At 35.5% G+C, this 18,548-nt stretch overlaps 4 protein-coding genes across 4 annotated transcripts; 3 read left to right on the plus strand and 1 right to left on the minus strand.

Annotated features, from left to right (window-relative positions):
- The first annotated feature begins 216 nt into the window (after positions 1-216).
- LOC125186545 lies at positions 217-5,023 on the plus strand. The gene is made up of 10 exons (XM_048082926.1): positions 217-434; positions 1,042-1,124; positions 1,234-1,311; positions 1,661-1,773; positions 1,866-1,931; positions 2,802-2,903; positions 2,987-3,518; positions 3,769-3,974; positions 4,068-4,231; positions 4,627-5,023. The coding sequence occupies exons 1-10, from the start codon at positions 283-285 to the stop codon at positions 4,760-4,762; spliced, it is 1,632 nt and encodes a 543-aa protein (XP_047938883.1). The 5' UTR covers positions 217-282; the 3' UTR covers positions 4,763-5,023.
- A 2,097-nt stretch (positions 5,024-7,120) lies between these two features.
- LOC125186914 (ATP-dependent 6-phosphofructokinase 6-like) lies at positions 7,121-12,214 on the plus strand. The gene is made up of 14 exons (XM_048083403.1): positions 7,121-7,561; positions 8,335-8,381; positions 8,474-8,513; positions 9,003-9,065; positions 9,154-9,291; positions 9,677-9,835; positions 9,937-9,990; positions 10,090-10,158; positions 10,534-10,663; positions 10,975-11,228; positions 11,371-11,419; positions 11,490-11,644; positions 11,774-11,891; positions 12,028-12,214. Exons 1-14 carry the CDS (start codon positions 7,460-7,462, stop codon positions 12,087-12,089), a joined length of 1,440 nt encoding a protein of 479 aa, XP_047939360.1. The 5' UTR covers positions 7,121-7,459; the 3' UTR covers positions 12,090-12,214.
- A 342-nt stretch (positions 12,215-12,556) lies between these two features.
- Positions 12,557-15,110, minus strand: LOC125186915 (serine/threonine-protein kinase Aurora-2). The gene is made up of 9 exons (XM_048083404.1): positions 14,984-15,110; positions 14,387-14,503; positions 14,005-14,151; positions 13,829-13,924; positions 13,596-13,691; positions 13,411-13,507; positions 13,139-13,256; positions 12,976-13,048; positions 12,557-12,877 (listed from the first exon to the last, which is right to left on the minus strand). The coding sequence occupies exons 1-9, from the start codon at positions 15,017-15,019 to the stop codon at positions 12,776-12,778; spliced, it is 882 nt and encodes a 293-aa protein (XP_047939361.1). The 5' UTR covers positions 15,020-15,110; the 3' UTR covers positions 12,557-12,775.
- Positions 15,111-16,030: 920 nt separating this feature from the next.
- On the plus strand, positions 16,031-18,183 carry LOC125186916 (glutamyl-tRNA(Gln) amidotransferase subunit C, chloroplastic/mitochondrial-like). Its single transcript, XM_048083405.1, has 5 exons — positions 16,031-16,264; positions 16,368-16,408; positions 17,577-17,632; positions 17,873-17,924; positions 17,999-18,183. Exons 1-5 carry the CDS (start codon positions 16,085-16,087, stop codon positions 18,075-18,077), a joined length of 408 nt encoding a protein of 135 aa, XP_047939362.1. The 5' UTR covers positions 16,031-16,084; the 3' UTR covers positions 18,078-18,183.
- Positions 18,184-18,548: the final 365 nt, after the last annotated feature.

An 18,548-nucleotide genomic window follows, 5' to 3' on the forward strand; every position in this document is an offset into this window, starting at 1 on the left:
TAAATTAATAAGATATAGTACTAGGATTCTTTTATCTTTTATATACTAGAATCAAAGTTAAGATAAAGACAAAAAATAATAATGTTAAGATAGAGTGAGAGAATATGCTGACCAAAAAATATATATCTGTAATATATATATTGATATTAAAAATGGAAATATGACAATATATATATGGACATTAAACTAGTAATTCTACCACAATTTACAGTTGCATCAGATCAAACGCAAAATTCCCATTTTATTTTATTTTTCCCGCACTCTCGCTCCTCAAAAACTAGCATGAACAATCGGAGCTGGATAGAGGCTAATCCGATGGCAAACGACTCGATTTCGGAGAGCGAGAGGCTACAGATCGAGCAGATTATGGAGCTCGAATTCGAGGAATTGGAAGTCGAAGAAGTGGACGACGACGATTCGTCCGACGAAGAGTAGTCAGTATTCGATCTATTTCTGTTACGCGAGATTTTTTTTTCTTCATTTTTTGCTGTTTTTTTTTTACCGATTCTGGTTGCTTTGCCGTTCGGTTTGGGGTGAAATTTGGATGAGAGCTATTTTTTTGCTCTCTTATTTTGCGAGTTTCTGTCGAAGGTTGGAATTGGCGGTGCTGGACTTAGGGTTTTTTAAGCCGATAAACTTTTAATTGTCTGTATGTGTTGTTAATGCATGTACATGCAGCTATGTGAGTGGTCGGAAATAGATGTAATTATGTAGAAGTCGTGTTGCTTGTTGTTGCATGTGTGTATAATCTATGTGTTGAATGCATTGGATCTGGAAATTAGCAAGTTGAAAGTTGAAAGTTGAAACTTTGAATAGTTAGGATTGATATGGCGGTTCTTTGAGGCTAAGCTAATTGGAGAGAATTTTTCGGTTCATGTCGTAGCTGCCGTTTAAGCACTTGAGTAATGCTTCGATTTTCTGTTTTTGTAGATGTTGGTATTCTGCAATTCGTATACAAATGAATTGCAGAATTAATGATATATAGCGCGATAATTGATGCTCAACTAACCAATCATTTTTCTTCCCATTGGCCTTTTGTAGTCGTCGTGTTTCTGCAGGAGCTTCTGCATCTACTGACTATACATATGATACCTCCATAGTTACCTTGCATTCCTATCTTGGTGGTAGGCCACTTTTTGCTCTATTCCTTTTCAATTTTTTCATACAGTGTTCTTGACAAACAAAAAGTGAGATGCTCTATCTCTGACTCACTAACTAATCATTTCATATCAGTCGTTGAAGACACTCACAGTAGGATGGCATTTTTGGATGGTGGTGCTGTGCTCACCCTTCCCCTGTATTATCTTGAAGGTACTTTATTCTATGTAAAGTGAAGTATTGTTACTAGTCACCTGTTTTTTAGTTATCTGCTTTATGAAATATTCAGATGTCAATTTTCTGGTTAAATTGTTCACTTGGATATTATGTACATTACCTTCACTGGCAGATGCTAGCTCACTCTCAATGCTAAAGTTTTCACTTTTTTTTTTATCAGAAACTGTGTGGTGTGCCTATTTTGTGTATATTAAGGACTTGCTTACATCTCAAAGGGGAGCACATACTTTTTTTTGGGTGTATCAACTGTCAAGCCAATATAACTACTTATATACACCTTTATATATTTGACTTCTGAATTATATTGTTTTACCTCTCTTTACAGGTGTTGTTTTATTTCCTGAGGCAATACTACCCCTTAGAGTAGTCATTCCTAATTTTATAGCTGGTGTTGAGAGAGCAATGGGACAAGCTGATGCTCGTTATACAATTGGTGTGGTACGTGCAATTTATTTCCTCCTGTTGCTTACAAACAAGTGTTTCATGGACAAAATTTAGTCTTATTATCCTTATGTCGGGTTTGCCTTTAGGTTCGTGTGTACAAGGATCCCAACAGTGGCAGGGTAAAGCTTTCAGCAATTGGCACTACTGCAGAGGTACGAAGTGCAACCCTTTGTTTATTCTTCTATTTGATTGTGATTTGTGAATGATTGATACATATATTCCTATGTGGTCATTTATATCTCATGGTGAATACTGCTCCATGTTTGTAATATATTAGTTGGTATTTTTATTAGAAGATACCATATGCAATAAACTAAATAACATCGAGGCTTTAAATTAATAACTAGTTATAATGTACAATGTACATATACTAGTATACATATGCGGGAAACTCTAGTGAGATTAATAGCTGTTACCTGTTAGTCCATCCATCTACTAGATCTGTAGAACCAAATGTGGGTGATCTCTTGAAGGCCGCCACTAACTAGGCTGATCACAACCTTTTATCTGTCCCTTAAATGTTCTCATTTAAATTTGTATGATGCTATGGTATTGTTGATATTTTGCTCACATGTTTTACTGTTTAAATTATAATCTCAAAAATAAATGTTTCTTATTGGTCCTATAACATACTTGTAATGACAAGCGTAGGATGAAAAAACTTATGTTTTAAGGATATTTAGGTGGGCTCAGTGGACCCGTATAGCAACTTGGTGGATTCCATTGTTCCTTTGTACTGCTGCTTTCACCCCCGTGGGTCTAAGGCATTGCACTATTTAACTCATGTCCAATGTGGGCAAGCTGTGGTGTGAGTAAAAGTTGAGGTCAAGCCCACACCTATAGCTGGCCATAGTTTACATTTCTCAAGTTGATTGTGTTCTAGTCTATGCATTGTGCTGAGCAGCTGACACAACACAAATTTATTCAATTTCTTTTATCTGTTTATAAACATAGTAGAGACCTTCAGCTATAGTTTTTTCTTGATTGTATTTTGTGAATAATTCTCTGTGTCTTAATGACAGATTCGGCAATATAAGAAACTGGAAGATGGCTCTATAAATATTGTTGCCCGAGGACAGCAGCGCTTTCGCCTGAAGCGTCGTTGGGTTGATGTAGAAGGATCGGTAGGTACTATAAGAAATTAAATCATGCTTGTATGTTTGTCTTCTTGCTGTTAACTTCATATTATGCTTCTGTTTCTGAACAGCTTTGTGGAGAGGTTCATATCATCCAGGAAGATGTGCCATTAAGAACACCTCGGGAAGCTGTTGGTAAACTGGCTCCATTAAGAAATTCTCAGGCAAATAGTGTGCCATCTACTCGTCACAGCTGTGAGGAAGGAAATGATTCTGATGTAATGTCAGAGGGAAGTTTTGAAAGTGAACTTTCAGCAACAGAAAGAAGGCTGCATCATTATGCTCTTGTATCTTCTAATCGCTCTGAGGTATATGACGAATCCATAAGCAGCGACGATGAAAGATCTGAGCGATTTTATGAATGCCAATCAGAAAGGTCTCCCTTAGATAACCATACAAGACCAGTGTGGTTAGGACTCAACAAGGAGAATGATGATGGCAATCCTGGAGTTAGGAAGATGCCATTTTCATACATGCAACATTCTAAAAAGGCAGGATGGGGAAAGCACTCCATAGCTTCATTTCGTGATGTTTCAAGAGCCTTCTGGCCCAGTTGGGTCTATAGCATGTATGACTCCTATGTACTTGCTAGGAAGGCAGCAGGTAAAGTGGTATCTTTTTCTACTCTGTGAATCTTAATACATTTACTATGCATAGGCAATAGTAGCAGGAGACGGGAGTAATATTTTGTTTTAATATCAAAATCTATAGTGGTGAGTGGTGACCTATGCTTGGGGCATGTTTGTTTGCTTTTTCTTTCGGGTAGAATAGAAAGATTGCATCTTTACCAATTTGAATTGGATGATATTGACACTAAATTTGGTTTGATGTTTTTGGACTTAAATATTTGCAGACCGCTGGAAACAGGTTGTTAAATCCCCAAACTTGGACAGCCTTGTGATGAAACCAGATCTTCTTTCATTTCATATTGCTAGTAGAATTCCAATATCTGATATAGCAAGGCAAGAACTCCTGGAGATTGATGGAACAACTTATAGATTGCGGAAAGAGATTGAGTTGCTGGAAAGTTTCGACAAAATGCGTTGTAAAACTTGTCAGGTAATTTTGGAAAGTATCTCTTGATAGATGTTTTCATATATGTGAATTAGAGGTCCTTGTACAGACAAAATGACTTTTTTTGTATATGTGTAGACCCTTATTGCAAAGAGAAGTAACATGTTAGTGATGTCTAGTGATGGCCCACTTGGTGCTTTTGCTAATCCGAATGGCTACGTGCACGAAGTGATAACTCTCACCAAGACAGATGGAATAGCAGTCACAGGGCCTCCAGTAAAAGAATATAGCTGGTTTCCAGGGTAAAATTTCATCTACTTTTAGCAGTTCAGATACTACATGATTTGAGGATTGTGTACTAAGTATTTCTTTTTGTTGCAAAAACAACTTGTTTTCATCACTTATTTAAGTTACTCAATGCAGGCTGAAAACATATTGCCACCTGAACAATACCCAATTTTTTCACTTTGGATCTCAATATTTGTTGAGACATTTGCTGAAGTGCTGATATTTCTCAATTTTCATCTAGAACACAATAGTATTTTAACTTTAAATCAAAACATTCAATTATATATCCAGTTCTTACTAGTTTTAGTCTCTTAAGACCTCTTTCAGTGTAAACAATGAAAATTTTGTGCATTTGTTGAGACATAATCTGTTTTTGGTGCTTGAGATCTTATCTGTCCTGTGGCTGCAGTTACGCATGGTCAGTTGCTGAATGTATAATGTGTGGATCGCAAATGGGTTGGTACTTCTCCGCTACAAAGAAGAAAATGAGGCCTCAGGCATTCTGGGGGCTGAGGAGCTCACAAGTGGTGGACGAGAAGCTCTAGAAACAGCAGTGTCAAATGCCAAAAGTAGGTATAAAGTAGGTATTTCCTGGTGAGGTATAGATCCTATGAAACTCTTGCTTTTCTCGGCAAATCTTTCGTGCAGATAACTATGTGTCGTATAATGGTTCACAGAAAAAAAGTGTTTGGACAACTTTGGATGATGGTGTAGATGGAACTTATAGATTGTGATATAGGAGTGGTATACTTTTACATATGTATAATGAATAATATAGTATTTAGTTATATAATTTCATTTCATTATATTATGTCTTGATTTGGTGCTTACATATATTTTTGAGGCTCAGTTCAAATATACTCCCATAAATATTGAGCTTTCTTCGTAGTACAAATATCTGGATTATATTTTTGATGTACCATTGGAAAAATGATGCTTTTTGCGTGAATTTTTTAACTAAACCCGAAGTTAGATCATGCTGGTAAGACTTTTCAACCCGAAGTTAGATCCTACTGCCGGACCATGAGAAATGTATGTATTTGAGTGGGCCGGAGGGTTGATCATCCTACTGCTAGACCATGAGAAATGTATGTATTTGCGTGGGCCGGAGGGTTGATCATGCTACTGCTAGACCATGAAGGATGGATGCCATGGTCTAGACTAGTGGCGTATTCAAGTTGGGTCGAGAGTTGACCTATCTTACCGCCGGCCTATAAGGATTAGAATACTCACTAAATTTGATATTTGGAGTTGCCACCAATCACGCGATGTAGCAACTTCATCCCAAAACCGAGGTAGTGCAAATCACAATTCAAGAATTACCATAGTCTCATAATGTTTTCAATAAATGAAATTCCCTTTCGTTAAAAACTCTATGAAAATCCACTAATACTACTTTCATTATCTTTTCTCTTCATCTCTTTTTGCTCATTTTTCTTTACCTTATTTTGGAGATTAACTAGAGTTATTATTGTGTGATGTTAGAAACGGACTATTTACAAATATACTATTCCCACTGTTCCATAATAGTGGAGTTATTTTGCTATTTTATTACGATACATTATAGTAGAGTCATTTTCTTTTATAGCAAAGGTCAACACATTTCTTTTCTTTACTCATACTATATTCTCTTTTTATTTCTCCACCTTTTTTATTTCTTACTTTATTTTTACTATACTTGACATATTTTTTTTTTAAATCACGTGTCAAAAAGAAACGCATCTATTACTATAGAACGAAGGAAGAAAAATGGTAGAAGTAATTCATCTCGTCACACACAATAAAATAATTTGTGGGCGTGCGCGACAGCTCATGCAAGTTTATTGATTGGTTAATCACTAGCTTTATATAGTCCATTATTGATTTGGCACTTGACTTATAGTAATAGTATATTTTATTTTAGTGATAAGCCGTTAACATGTGCATAAAACGACATAGTTAAATGGTTAAGAGAACATTATTAATTATGTGCATCAGCATCTTCGCATATTCTGTTATTATCTCATCAACATATTGAAGACAAAAACAATATAAATGATTCTACGTATTAGTGAATAAACAAGATAATTATTACAGTTGAATTATACTTTCGATATATACTTTTTTTTAAAAATTATTATAGTTGAACTCCACTTTATAGGCGTTATAATGCCTTTTTATAAATAAATACAACCAAAAAAAGGATTTTCTTAAAGTTGAGAAGAAGCGATTATTTTGATCTCGGTATATGCTAATATGCAAATAAAGAATGTGAGTATATGATTATATGCAAAACATATTTAGAAATGTAAGAAAATCGCAACATTGCAATCAATTTTATTTTGATTTGTTGTGTGTTCATATTCCATAAAGTGGAATGTCACCTTTTTGATTTATAATTAACAATACATATTCGCAATTCGCAAACAATCATTTCTCTTTTTCACCTCAATTTGAATATATGATGTGCATAATAATCAATATATTACTTGAATACTTTAAATGTCCAATTAAATTCAAACACGAAACTGATTTCATACGAATCATAAATAAGATTCGAGTAAGTACTTTAATACCTTTAAGTAATGTCGATTTAATCATCTACTATTAAAATTCAAATCAAACAAACTCAACTCTTCATTTTCTAACACACTATTTAATTTGATCCATTTTCTTAAGACGTCTCACTATATTTTATTCTCACAGTTATTTATATTTTTATATTAATTCACAAAATAAGGGTACACAAAACTTTATTTTGAAAAAAAATTAGAATATGACAGAAAACAACTACCTTTACGAAAATAGAAAAAACAAAAACAACCTGAAAACTACCTAAATATTTATTTCCATTTATCGCAAATATAATAAATACGTCACCGTTATTATAAACCAATGATAAAAAGTTATCAATTTCCAAATTTCAACGGAATCAGAGTTGACGAGAATCTTCCATGCTTCACACCACACAATTCAACTTCGCATAACAAGTGGTACCTCACGCTTCGCTCATCGTACACGAGCTCAAACCATCAACTGTGGAAAGCGCAGCTCAATCAAGCGTGCGAAGTGGCGCCACCTGTTTATTAATAAGTTTTTCTGGAAGAATTTGACAATTAAGCTCCTGATGTCAAGGGATTAATTTTCAATTTTTGAAATTCCACTTTCGATCACCTTTAATCGGATAATTCCGCTTGTGAAAATTCTGATATACTGTTTTCGTCGATTCGTTTTTTTGTGATCGGGTGAATTCTCGCTAGATTATGGGGTCGCAGAGTAATTTTCAGATGAAGGAGGTTCCAGGAGAGTTCGGATACGTTCTCCAAGATGTGCCTCATTTCTCCGATTACATTTCCGATCTTCAGGTGATTTGCTTTTATGATTTAAGAGTTTTACTGTGTGATCGTGACGTTCGCTTTTTTTGTGTGATCGTGATTTGTTTGATCAATTGTAGTGTGGGAGGGAGATTGTGTGAATCTGGATACATGAGGTGTTTTGCTTAAATGATGTTTAGATGCACCAAGTATACATTTTTGAAATATGTGTGCATCTAAGATTAGGAAACATAGAGTTATGTGGATTAGCTTCAGTTTGCATGTGTATTTTGCATTACAATGTGAATGATATACAAAATATTGATTGCTGGGATAATAAAGAAAAGTGGATCCTAACTGATTCTTTCCTTGGCAAAAGTCTTATCTTATTTAACACTTATCAGTAAATATGAAATAATTGTTCTGGTACATGTGCCCCTCAAATGTGTTTTTTTTTTATCAAACTATCCTTTTTTAACTTAACTTTTAAGGAATTAGCTGCTGAACTTGATTAGTTTTTAATTCCACAGTCAAGGCTTTATCTGGAATTTTTATGTTCGTTAAATAATTCTCATGAACATAGCATACTTGAGGTGAGAAGTCTCCCCTGATCGGGAAGAGAAAAGTGAAAAATATGTACTATATAAAAGTAGTACTTTTACTGCCATGGTTTTGTTTATACAGTCTCTTTTAGGATATGTAGAAGATGGTAGGAGTCCTACGGGTGTCAATGATTCAAATATTGTTTTGAACCTTTTGCTCTAAATTAGTTTGTGTTCCGTTTCTTTCAATTATTTACTTTTGTGCTTGAACATTTGTTGCAGACTTATCCAAATCCCCTCCGCTCCAATCCCGCATACTCAGTGGTTAAGTGAGTTGAATTTTCTTCTTTGGATCTGGTTCTTTCTCGCAGCATTATATGTTGATAGTTATTAATAATCTGTGCTCTACTTCTGGTTCCAGGCAATACTTTGTTGACATGGATGACAGTGTCCCTGAAAAGGTATGATCTATTATGCAGCCAGGATCATAAATCAGGGAGTTGTATTTGTTCTTTGTGGTTTGTCTTTAACTCTGGTTCTGGTTAATGAATATAAGCAAAAAGCATGTGCTCCTTTGCTGCTATAAGGCTGAAATGGTAAGGCACCTGTAGGTAACACTATATTATACACAAAAACTACCACACTAGAAAAGGGTCCTAAAGTTTGGAACTGAAGTTGATTTTGTTTTATGTTCTCCAGGACTGGAGTAAAAGTCTTAAAAGGCATCATAATTGAATTTTAGTTTCCACTAAAAATGTAATCTTTGAAAATATTGTGTCCTTGGGCTGCTTGCTTATCATTGATTTCACGTGACTGGGAGCAATATGTTTTGTACTATAGTGATATTCATCCTTTTTGAGTTTTGACATAAACGTACGATAGCCTTCTGTGCAAAATCAGAGCAATTCATTCGTATGATGCATTCATGTATGCTTAATGTATTTTAACAGATTGTTGTTCACAAGGATACTCCAAGAGGGATACATTTTCGGAGAGCTGGACCTCGTCAACAGGCAAATCAAAACTTTTCTTTTCCTTTTTTTCATTCATTTAATAGGAATTTTAAAGTTAAATATGGTATATGTTCACTGATGTCTGCAGGTCTATTTTGCACCAGATGATGTACATGCTTGTATTGTGACATGTGGTGGTCTATGTCCTGGACTAAACACGGTGATCAGAGAAATTGTGCACAGCCTTGATTATATGTATGGTGTCAGCAAAGTCCTAGGAATAGATGTAAGTTGGCCGTTCATGAATTTATTGCATCTTTACAATTTATTTTTAGGTTTCACCACTTGCATTTTAAATTTTGAAAACTGGTCAAGACCTGTCTGCCTCTTCTTTGTATCCCAGGAGAGTTTGTTTTAGAATGCCTGATATATCTCTATGCCTGGTTTCTGTTTCGAGAGCATGTACCTTTAACCTTTTAGACATACATCACATGTTAAATGCAATGGATTTAATCATCAATTTATGCAATGCATCTTCCTTTCTTCATCAAACATGCTGGTTAAGGAAAGTACTAAAGTCTCATATTTTCGTCATGGCAGTTTCTTTATTTAGGTTAATTAATTGTATTTACGAATTTGTAATCTGACAATGGTGGCATCTCTTTTCTTAGGGAGGCTACAGGGGTTTTTATTCAAAGAATACAATTACTTTGACCCCAAAGCTTTGCAATGACATACATAAGCGTGGTGGGACAATCATTGGATCTTCTCGAGGTGGCCATGATACCACGAAGATTGTTGACAGCATTCAGGACCGTGGAATTAATCAGGTATGTGTCACCTTGTACTTGACAGTTGGCACAGCAAGAATCTAAGATTTCTTTAAATAAACTGCATATTTTAGCTCAGTTGAGCAGTATTACTGGCTCAGGTTTATATTATTGGAGGAGATGGCACTCTAAGAGGAGCAAATGTGATCTATGAGGTATTGTTACAAGGGAAAAGACTTAACTGTTGTAGCCACTTTTCCATTCTCCCAGTGCATGTGTTCTTGAGCTTAGCATATGTATAATTTGTTCTGCAGGAAATCAGAAAGCGTGGTCTAAAAGTTGCTGTTGCTGGTATTCCCAAGACAATTGACAATGACATTCCGGTATCAGTATTCAGTCATTACTTCTTATTAGATGGACTGTTTTTACCTTGTTCTTCTTATTGATTTTTCTTACTATCAAATTACATGGTTAAATGTGAGGAATGAAGTCTGTTAGTATTTCACATGCACCTCCTAAGAGCAACCTAACCTTCGGGTCTGCATGGAGGATCTGTCGTCTTCCATGAGTTTCAATCAACTAGGAATTTCACTTGCAAAAAGATTGTACTCCGTATAACTTATTTTGTGTTGAATATATCACCCCTCACTTTTTATCACAGGGACACTGCATCTATTTCTTGTGATTTCTTTCTATACATGCAACCAACCATTATTCCTTTTCATTTCTAACTAGATCCCTCTGGCTTCTATTATCAGGTTATTGACAGGTCATTTGGTTTTGATACTGCTGTAGAAGAAGCTCAGCGTGCCATTAATGCTGCACATGTTGAAGCAGGTAGTGCAGAGAATGGAATTGGCATGGTGAAACTAATGGGTCGCTATAGTGGTAAGATGAGTCTATACAACTGAAAAATCAGAAACGTTATGATGTAAAGGGCTGCACTTTATAATTCAACCATAGTCTAGAGAGGTCTTCCTGCAATAATTCAGATGCCATTTACTATGTAAAGCAACAAAGATGTATATCGTATAAGCATAAAAATGGATAAGGTCCATTACAAACAAAAACAGGAGCCCCTAGCAAAGTTATTATTCTGTGAAATGATTTTTACAATCTGCTCCCCTGTAGTTTCTTACTTTCTTTTTATGGTGGCCCAATTTATACTTCCTTCTAAAATTGTCAGATTTATTCTGCAGGTTTTATTGCAATGCATGCTACTCTGGCGAGCCGAGATGTGGACTGCTGTTTGATTCCAGAATCGCCTTTCTATCTTGAAGGAAAAGGGGGGCTTTTTGAATATATAGAGAAAAAGCTCAAAGAAAATGGGCACATGGTCATTGTTGTTGCTGAAGGAGCAGGACAGGAGCTTCTTCCTACCAAAAATGAAGAAGATGCTTCAGGAAACAAGCTACTTCAGGATGTCGGGTTGTGGATTGCTCAAAGAATAAAGGTACAGGTTACATCGATGCTATTTTTGGTGGCGACTCTTTCTTCCATGTATAATATCACTAAAAGTTAGCATCATTCACAGTACGAGAATCATGTTTTTCTTTGTCAAAAAAATCTGTTAAGCTACTTTTCTCTTTTGACAGGACCATTTTGCAAAGCAAACCAAAATGCCAATTACTCTAAAATATATAGGTCAGAATACTTGTATTGAATTCATCATATCCTTTGTTAAGATAGTCCCACTAAACTTGATAACATGCAGATCCAACTTACATGATCCGTGCCATTCCTAGCAATGCATCCGACAACGTTTACTGCACACTCCTTGCTCAAAGCGCAGTTCATGGGGCAATGGCAGGATATACAGGCTTCACAAGCGGGCTTGTTAATGGCCGTCATACATACATTCCCTTCAATGTAAGTGATTTTTAGTAAATAAATATGATGATTGATTATATTTCAAAACAGAGTTCAAAAACAATCTGGACTTGTATGTCCTGATCCATCATCTATACGAATGTGATGGAAAATGTCTGTTTTGTGCAGCGTATCATTGAAAAGCAAAACAAGGTCGTCATAACAGACAGGATGTGGGCAAGGCTTCTATCTTCCACTAATCAACCAAGCTTTCTGGGACCGAAATGCCCCAGTCTTATGAATGCAGGTAATACAGACTCCGGTATAAACGGAACAGAAAACACTTGATTCTCGACTACTTCCTGTTGCCAGCCAACAAAAAAATAATATTTTGTTCCACATCTCAACGTATGAGTTATGTACTATAATATCGGATTGATCAGGTCAACTAGGAACAAATGACAAGGTCACCGGTCTATTAGGATGCCTCAGCCTGAAGCCGTGAATAACAATCTGTTGAAGTTGTTTATTTATTGAACATTTGGGACTCAAAATACATTGTACATTTATTGCTTTGTAGTAATAAGTTGAGGTCCTTGAAGCTATATAGTTAAGGTCTTTTGTGTGTTACTTGTCTTGTTTTATGCTGAATTAGCATTCGCATTAAGTGTATAGTTGTGGAATTAGCAGCTAATGCTGGTTTATAATTGTGTGTGTGTGTGTGTGAGAGAGAGAGAGCAATGCAGCAGGCATCATAATGGAGGAAGCATATTATTTATTTTATCTGCACATTCACAAATCTGTAATGAGTAATCATTCTTCCATTTTTATTGTGGAAAATGTGCGCCTCAAATATAGCATATAACCCATAACATTGTTTTTCACAAACATTCATTCATCAAATTCAACTATTTGAGATGTTATTATTGTGCATGTAAGTATTCACATCAATGGAAGAAAGGTAACAAAAAATTGAACTCCCACAAAAGAATTGTAAATTATTGCCAATAATAAGAAGCATTACATTCAATCAGGTAATTGTTTAATGGCAGCTAATGCTGATTACTGCACCAAAATATGCATATAGGAGAGAGAATGCATATTATATCACTCTCATCTACATTTAACACAACAGAGATTGATATAATCTACAGTGAAATGATCTAATCAAGGCATAACCATGTGTATCAATCAACCCCTGTAAACACCAGATGGATCGGCATTCTGCACAATCCATGGATGCTCTAGCAGTTTGTGCAAAGGCAGACGCTTCGAAGAATCCTTGACGAGCATCTGCAGATTTTATAAAGATCGGTAGATATGAATTCGATGAACTCAGACCCATAGCAGAAAGCTTGATATAGGCTAGGCATGTGTGGGCTAAGTTTTACCTGACTAATTAGATCTTTAGCAGCTGAAGAAACTATTGGCTTTGGAGGGAATTTTAAATCCACCTGGATAATCCTTCACAGAACAAACAACACAAGCTTTGCAGATTAATATGTGAAATTCATAGACGAAATGGAGTGTGCTAAGATCGGGGTTTTTTTTTACCTTCTGTATGTGTCTGCGTGTTCTTTTGCTTCAAATGGGGGCAATCCGTAGAGAAACTCGTAACACAGAATACCAAGACTCCATATATCTACATTCGCATCATGCTCCACACTCTCCACTGCGTTAAACGTTTGGCATTATTATTCAATAACCGATCTGGAAATACTTGGGAGGAAAAAGACTTGTTTTGCAGAGTGGCTTCATATTAGGTGTGCTCGAATTCATCTATTCGCCTACTTATCCAAATCTTGCATAAATGTCAGATAGCTTACCCATCTCAGGTGGAAGATAGTCAAGAGTGCCGCACATGGTCCTCCTACGATTAAATGTGTGGACAGACCAGCCAAAATCTGCAATTTTGAGCTCACCCTGAAATTGGAAACACAAGTGTCAAAACTCAAAAGCGAAAGACTACAGACTGGTTCTTTCAATCAACCAAACAGAGTGCGATAGTTACCTGAGCTCCGACCAAAAGGTTCTCAGGTTTGATGTCTCGGTGTATGACATGCTTCCCATGGCAATATATGAGTGCTCGGGCTAATGATGCAATATACTGTAACATGTTGGCAAAGTGCAATCAGAAACTATATTTATTCAAGACAAGTCATAAAAACATAAAGCCTAAATGGTGCATTTATCTGATCTCAGTTCATAAAAGAGGGTAAGAAAATGAGAGGATCGATCACTCACTGTTGCAGCGCGTCTTTCACTAAAATATTTGCACTTCTGCAACTCCTTGTAGAGCTCTCCCTTGGCAGCATATTCCAGAATCAAGTAAACTCGTTTCTGCAGTTAATGATCTCACATTTCAAGCCCAGCCATGGGTTTAATTCCAAGGCATAGCAAACTATGGGAATGCTCTATACCTGATCGTAGAAGTAACCATATAGCCGTAGAATGTTGGGGTGTCGAAGATGACTCTGTATCTCCACTTCACGACGAAGCTGGTGCTCGACCTGAGACTCTTTAAGCTGGCTCTTAAACAAGACCTTCAGTGCGATAACATGGTTGCTCTGCTTCAAACAACATTGAAACATAATTTGAGTTCTAAGCCCAAGTAGGTAGTAAGTACTCCATCAGAAGCAGCCAATTTATCTTTCCAATTTAGTTTATACTCTAAAAGCTATTGATCACAACACATCAAGGGCTGCATATCAGAGTGAAATAACTTGAATCTAGGTACTGATCAGAGTAAGCAAGATCTATGCTCTACAAATACAAAAGATTATTGATTTAAACAGCACTGACCCTCTTTTCTCTAGCAAGATATACATGCCCAAACTTCCCTCGGCCGAGAGGCTTTCCGATTTCAAAGTCGTTTAGGGTCCATTTCTTTCTCTCAGCTGCTGTGCTCTCTGAAGAATTCTGTAGAAAAGGGGAAATTTCTTTAACATATTCAAGCATATCGAAAACAATAAAAATCTACAGATTGAGGTACGAAAACACAATGCAGACATGGTGAGCCACATGATATCCCCCTTCTCCGATCATAGCAGCAAAGACAGAAAAAAAGATTCTACATCCCTAATTACAGAGGTTTTACCATCGGAATTTTTCTATTATACACCTGAATTTCTTTGTAATTGTTAAGATTTACGAATTCAGAATTGAAATTTCCTTTCTTTCTATTAAAAAATATTGAAAAATCAAAACATGGATAATTTCATGTGCAATTGCATTTTAAAAACCAAATTCAATGAAAAAACACAAAAACAAAAACAAAAACGTAATGATGAAAATGAATGATGGAATGATCTTATAGAATTTTCAATTACTGGACCAAAAATCATCCATCAACCCTAAATTAATTTCAAAATTTTACGAACAGAGGTTTTAGTCGCCTACCTTGTGATCTTGTTGAGACTCTGCCGCGATCGCCATCTCCGGAAAACACACACACAGCTCGCACAGTTGGCGTGAGAGAGAGACGCGAATGCTGCAAAAATGATTTTCAAATTTGCAGAGAAATGAGAGAACCGTTTTTGGTTTTTATTGGCGTAATATAGCAACGGTCATATATACATGTGGCCTTGCCGCTGGAAACGCTTTTCAAATAATGCATTAAATAAATAACTTTAAAATTCAAAGAAGAGCGTCCTACACCGGGCCCGGGCTCGGGCCTTTATTTATTTTTCTCCTTTTTCTTTATTAGATAATTGGTTGGATTTTAAGATTGGAAATACTTTGAATTTATTATTTAGTTTGTTTGATTAAGGTTGTTAATAGTAAGATGCAGTTGAGTTTACTATCAAAGATCCACTTTCGATTCAATATTATGGATAACGATTTATTGAGAGATAGTGTGAAGTTGGATTTGTTAGTAAGTGGAGTACTAAATAAACACAAATAATCACAATAAATAAAACTCATTAACATATGAATTATTTATATTACAATGTGGATCTAAGCCTAGGAGCAATGAATTTACAAATTCTACAATATCAAGTGATAGATTTCACTATACTATTTCCATATACAAACTAGAAAGAACATCCATATACAAGTAATTAATGAAAAAATTTCAACATATTTATTTGGATATGATAATTGTGTAAATAGTATAGTATTATTGGATATGATAATTGTGTAAAAATTTCAACATATTTATTTGGATATGATAATTTCACTCACACTTAGTTCGTATTCAATACTATTATTGTTTTTATAAGTTGTATCGAAAATTAACACAATATATCAAGATAATTGTATCTCTCCAAAACCTCTTATTTTATTTTTAATATTAAAGAAGTAAGAATAAAACCCAATCACTCATCTCAAAATTTCATTATGTAAAAGCTTTCATGTATAGTTTAATCAAAAAATTATTCTGCCAAAACATTTTAAATAGAAAGTGGTCAAAATGGGCCTATTTCATGGGTATAAAATTAAAGCCCACTACGTTGAGAGAGAGAGAGAGAGAGAGATTCGTCATTTCTTATCGTGAAAATGGGTAGCAGAGCGATTATGCTCCTCCGAGCTAATCCGCAGTTGTTCAGCTTCAGGAGCAGCGCTTTTCCGAAAGCATTTCAATCGAAAAAGCGGTTTTATGCGGCCAAGTATAGCCTCGAGCCGCCGGATGTTCCGAGTTTGGCTGAGAAAGCTCGGATTTCTCTCACACCGAAGCAAGTATGAATTTTCGTTTCGGATTCTGTCTGTTTCCAATGTGAATTCAGCTGCTGATTGTTTTATTTATCTGTTTACTTATTTGATTTCGTATTTTATTTTATAGGTCGAGGAATTTGCTCCCAAAATTCGGCAAGTGGTAGACTGGTACGCTCTCCCTGGAAACGCAGTTTATTATGTATTTTGTTCTGTGTTTGTGTGTTGCTGAGCTAGTACGGCGGATAATGTATAGTTTTGTATGGATAATGTGTATTGATGCATGTTTGTGTGTGTGTATCGTTACAAATCTACTTACAAAGTGATTGAGTGGAACTCATTATGCTTTTGTAGTCTTCTGAGTTTGCTAGCAATTTCATTTCACGTGATTTTCGTGTATTTCATTCTGGTAGTATGTAATTTCATGAGAGTATAATGCTACCACTTATGTTGTACACATCGTATGATGTTCAACTACAATAGAATTGTATAAGATCCAAAGTTGTGGTGCTGCAACTTGACGTATACAGTGGTTTCTATAACTTTGCTATTGTGTTTGGTTTGGAAATGTTGTCGAGAAGAAGGATTAGTGGAGCCTCTTGTTTCAATATGGAATTTTCCAAGTTTGTTGCAAAATTGGAAAATTAGCTAAGTATTCCTACGATGATTTTCGTTAACAACACGAGTAGTCATAGGAGATCCAATAAGCTGTTGAAGGTCATGTTAAGAATAGTTATCAGTTTCTTTTGCACCCTTTAGTGCTTCCTTTTTTTTTTCTAAATTCCGTCATCTGGTATTAGACAACAACATTTATTAGAATAAAAAGTGCTGTAGTCGAGTGACTATAAATCTATTTCTTCCCTTTTTTTGTCTGATGTTTTGGTAATGTTAAAGCTATGGATCTATTATATCATTAAGATTGTGTTTATTAGCAATGTTTGAAGCATTAGCATAATCACATCCCATTAGGTCTTATTACACAACACAAGTATCGTAGGAGATCCAGTCAGCTGCTTAACATCCTCTAGAAGCATGTCTTTGTTCCATTTCTCCCTTCCATATTTCAGACTTCAGAGGATAGTTCTTGTAACTATATGTTATAGTATCTTACAAGGTAGGTTTCCTATGTTCATGCTTCCAGTATGCTAAACAAGAAGATATGTTGGAACAAACAGTGATATTATCGGTTACAATATAGATCTTCCCATGTTTTGAGATGAGATTTTTGCCATTGCTAATGCTGTGGATTCTTTATTCACTTAGCTTCATATGGTTTCTACAAGCGTTTCATTGTCTACTAAACAAGTATTGCAATGTGACATTGTGAAATTCGAAACAGGTTTGGGCAGCTTCAGGCTGTGGACCTTCAGAGCATCGAACCAGCCCTGAGAGCAGGTTACCGAAAACTTGCTAAACATTTTAACTGTCTTTCTGCTCCTACATGATGTTTTATGAATACAGTAAATTGTTGTTACACTGCTCCTCTTCATACTCCATGTGTTTTTGGTCTCTATGAACTTAAATAAAAAAGAATTGTTAAATATTTTCTTCAATCATTATGTGAAAAACTGATGTTGATAGCCTCGAAATTTTGTTTTCCTATTTCCAATTTATTTGCTTCCGTGGTATGTACAGATACCGAAGGTGACAATTTGCGTGATGATGTTCCTCAAGTATTTGATAATAGGTAACAAAATCCGTTTAGAAAATAGTAGAAATTTAATCTATATGAATAAAAAGCTGAGTGTGGATGTGATGCAGGGATGCTATAATAGGTGCAGTGCCCAACTATGAAGATTCTTATATCAAAGTTCCAAAGGTCTTAAATAAGGAGGAATAATATAGTTGTGTTCCAACCAACTGACTTTTCTCTTCTGTTAATCATTTATGCCGGACATTTTGATGGAGTATATTAGTCTCTCTCTTCAAGTAATTTGCTTTTATGATTTGAGTGTTTTACTGTGTGTTGTGCGTTTTTTTGTGTGTGATCGTGATTTGCTTGATCAAATGTAGTGTTGGAGGTAGATTGTATGAATTTGGATGCATGAGGTGTCTATCTTATCTCTTTTCATGTGCACCAATATAAATAGTAGTAGTACTATAAAAAAAATTTGAGTACAAAAATCGAAGCCCGTTACTTTATAAAGTGACAATTTAATTATACTAAGCTATACAATTCCTTATGGCAAAATTGAAAAATACTAGTAGTAACATATATAAAAACGGAAGAGGCGAACAAGGCATTTTCTAGCTCAGTCCTAAATCCTAATGATTATTAAGTTCTTCAAAGGGCCCTAGATCTGCCTCTGGA

The sequence above is a fragment of the Salvia hispanica genome, chromosome 5 (assembly GCF_023119035.1).
Source record: "Salvia hispanica cultivar TCC Black 2014 chromosome 5, UniMelb_Shisp_WGS_1.0, whole genome shotgun sequence".
NCBI classification, from domain to species: domain Eukaryota; kingdom Viridiplantae; phylum Streptophyta; class Magnoliopsida; order Lamiales; family Lamiaceae; genus Salvia; species Salvia hispanica.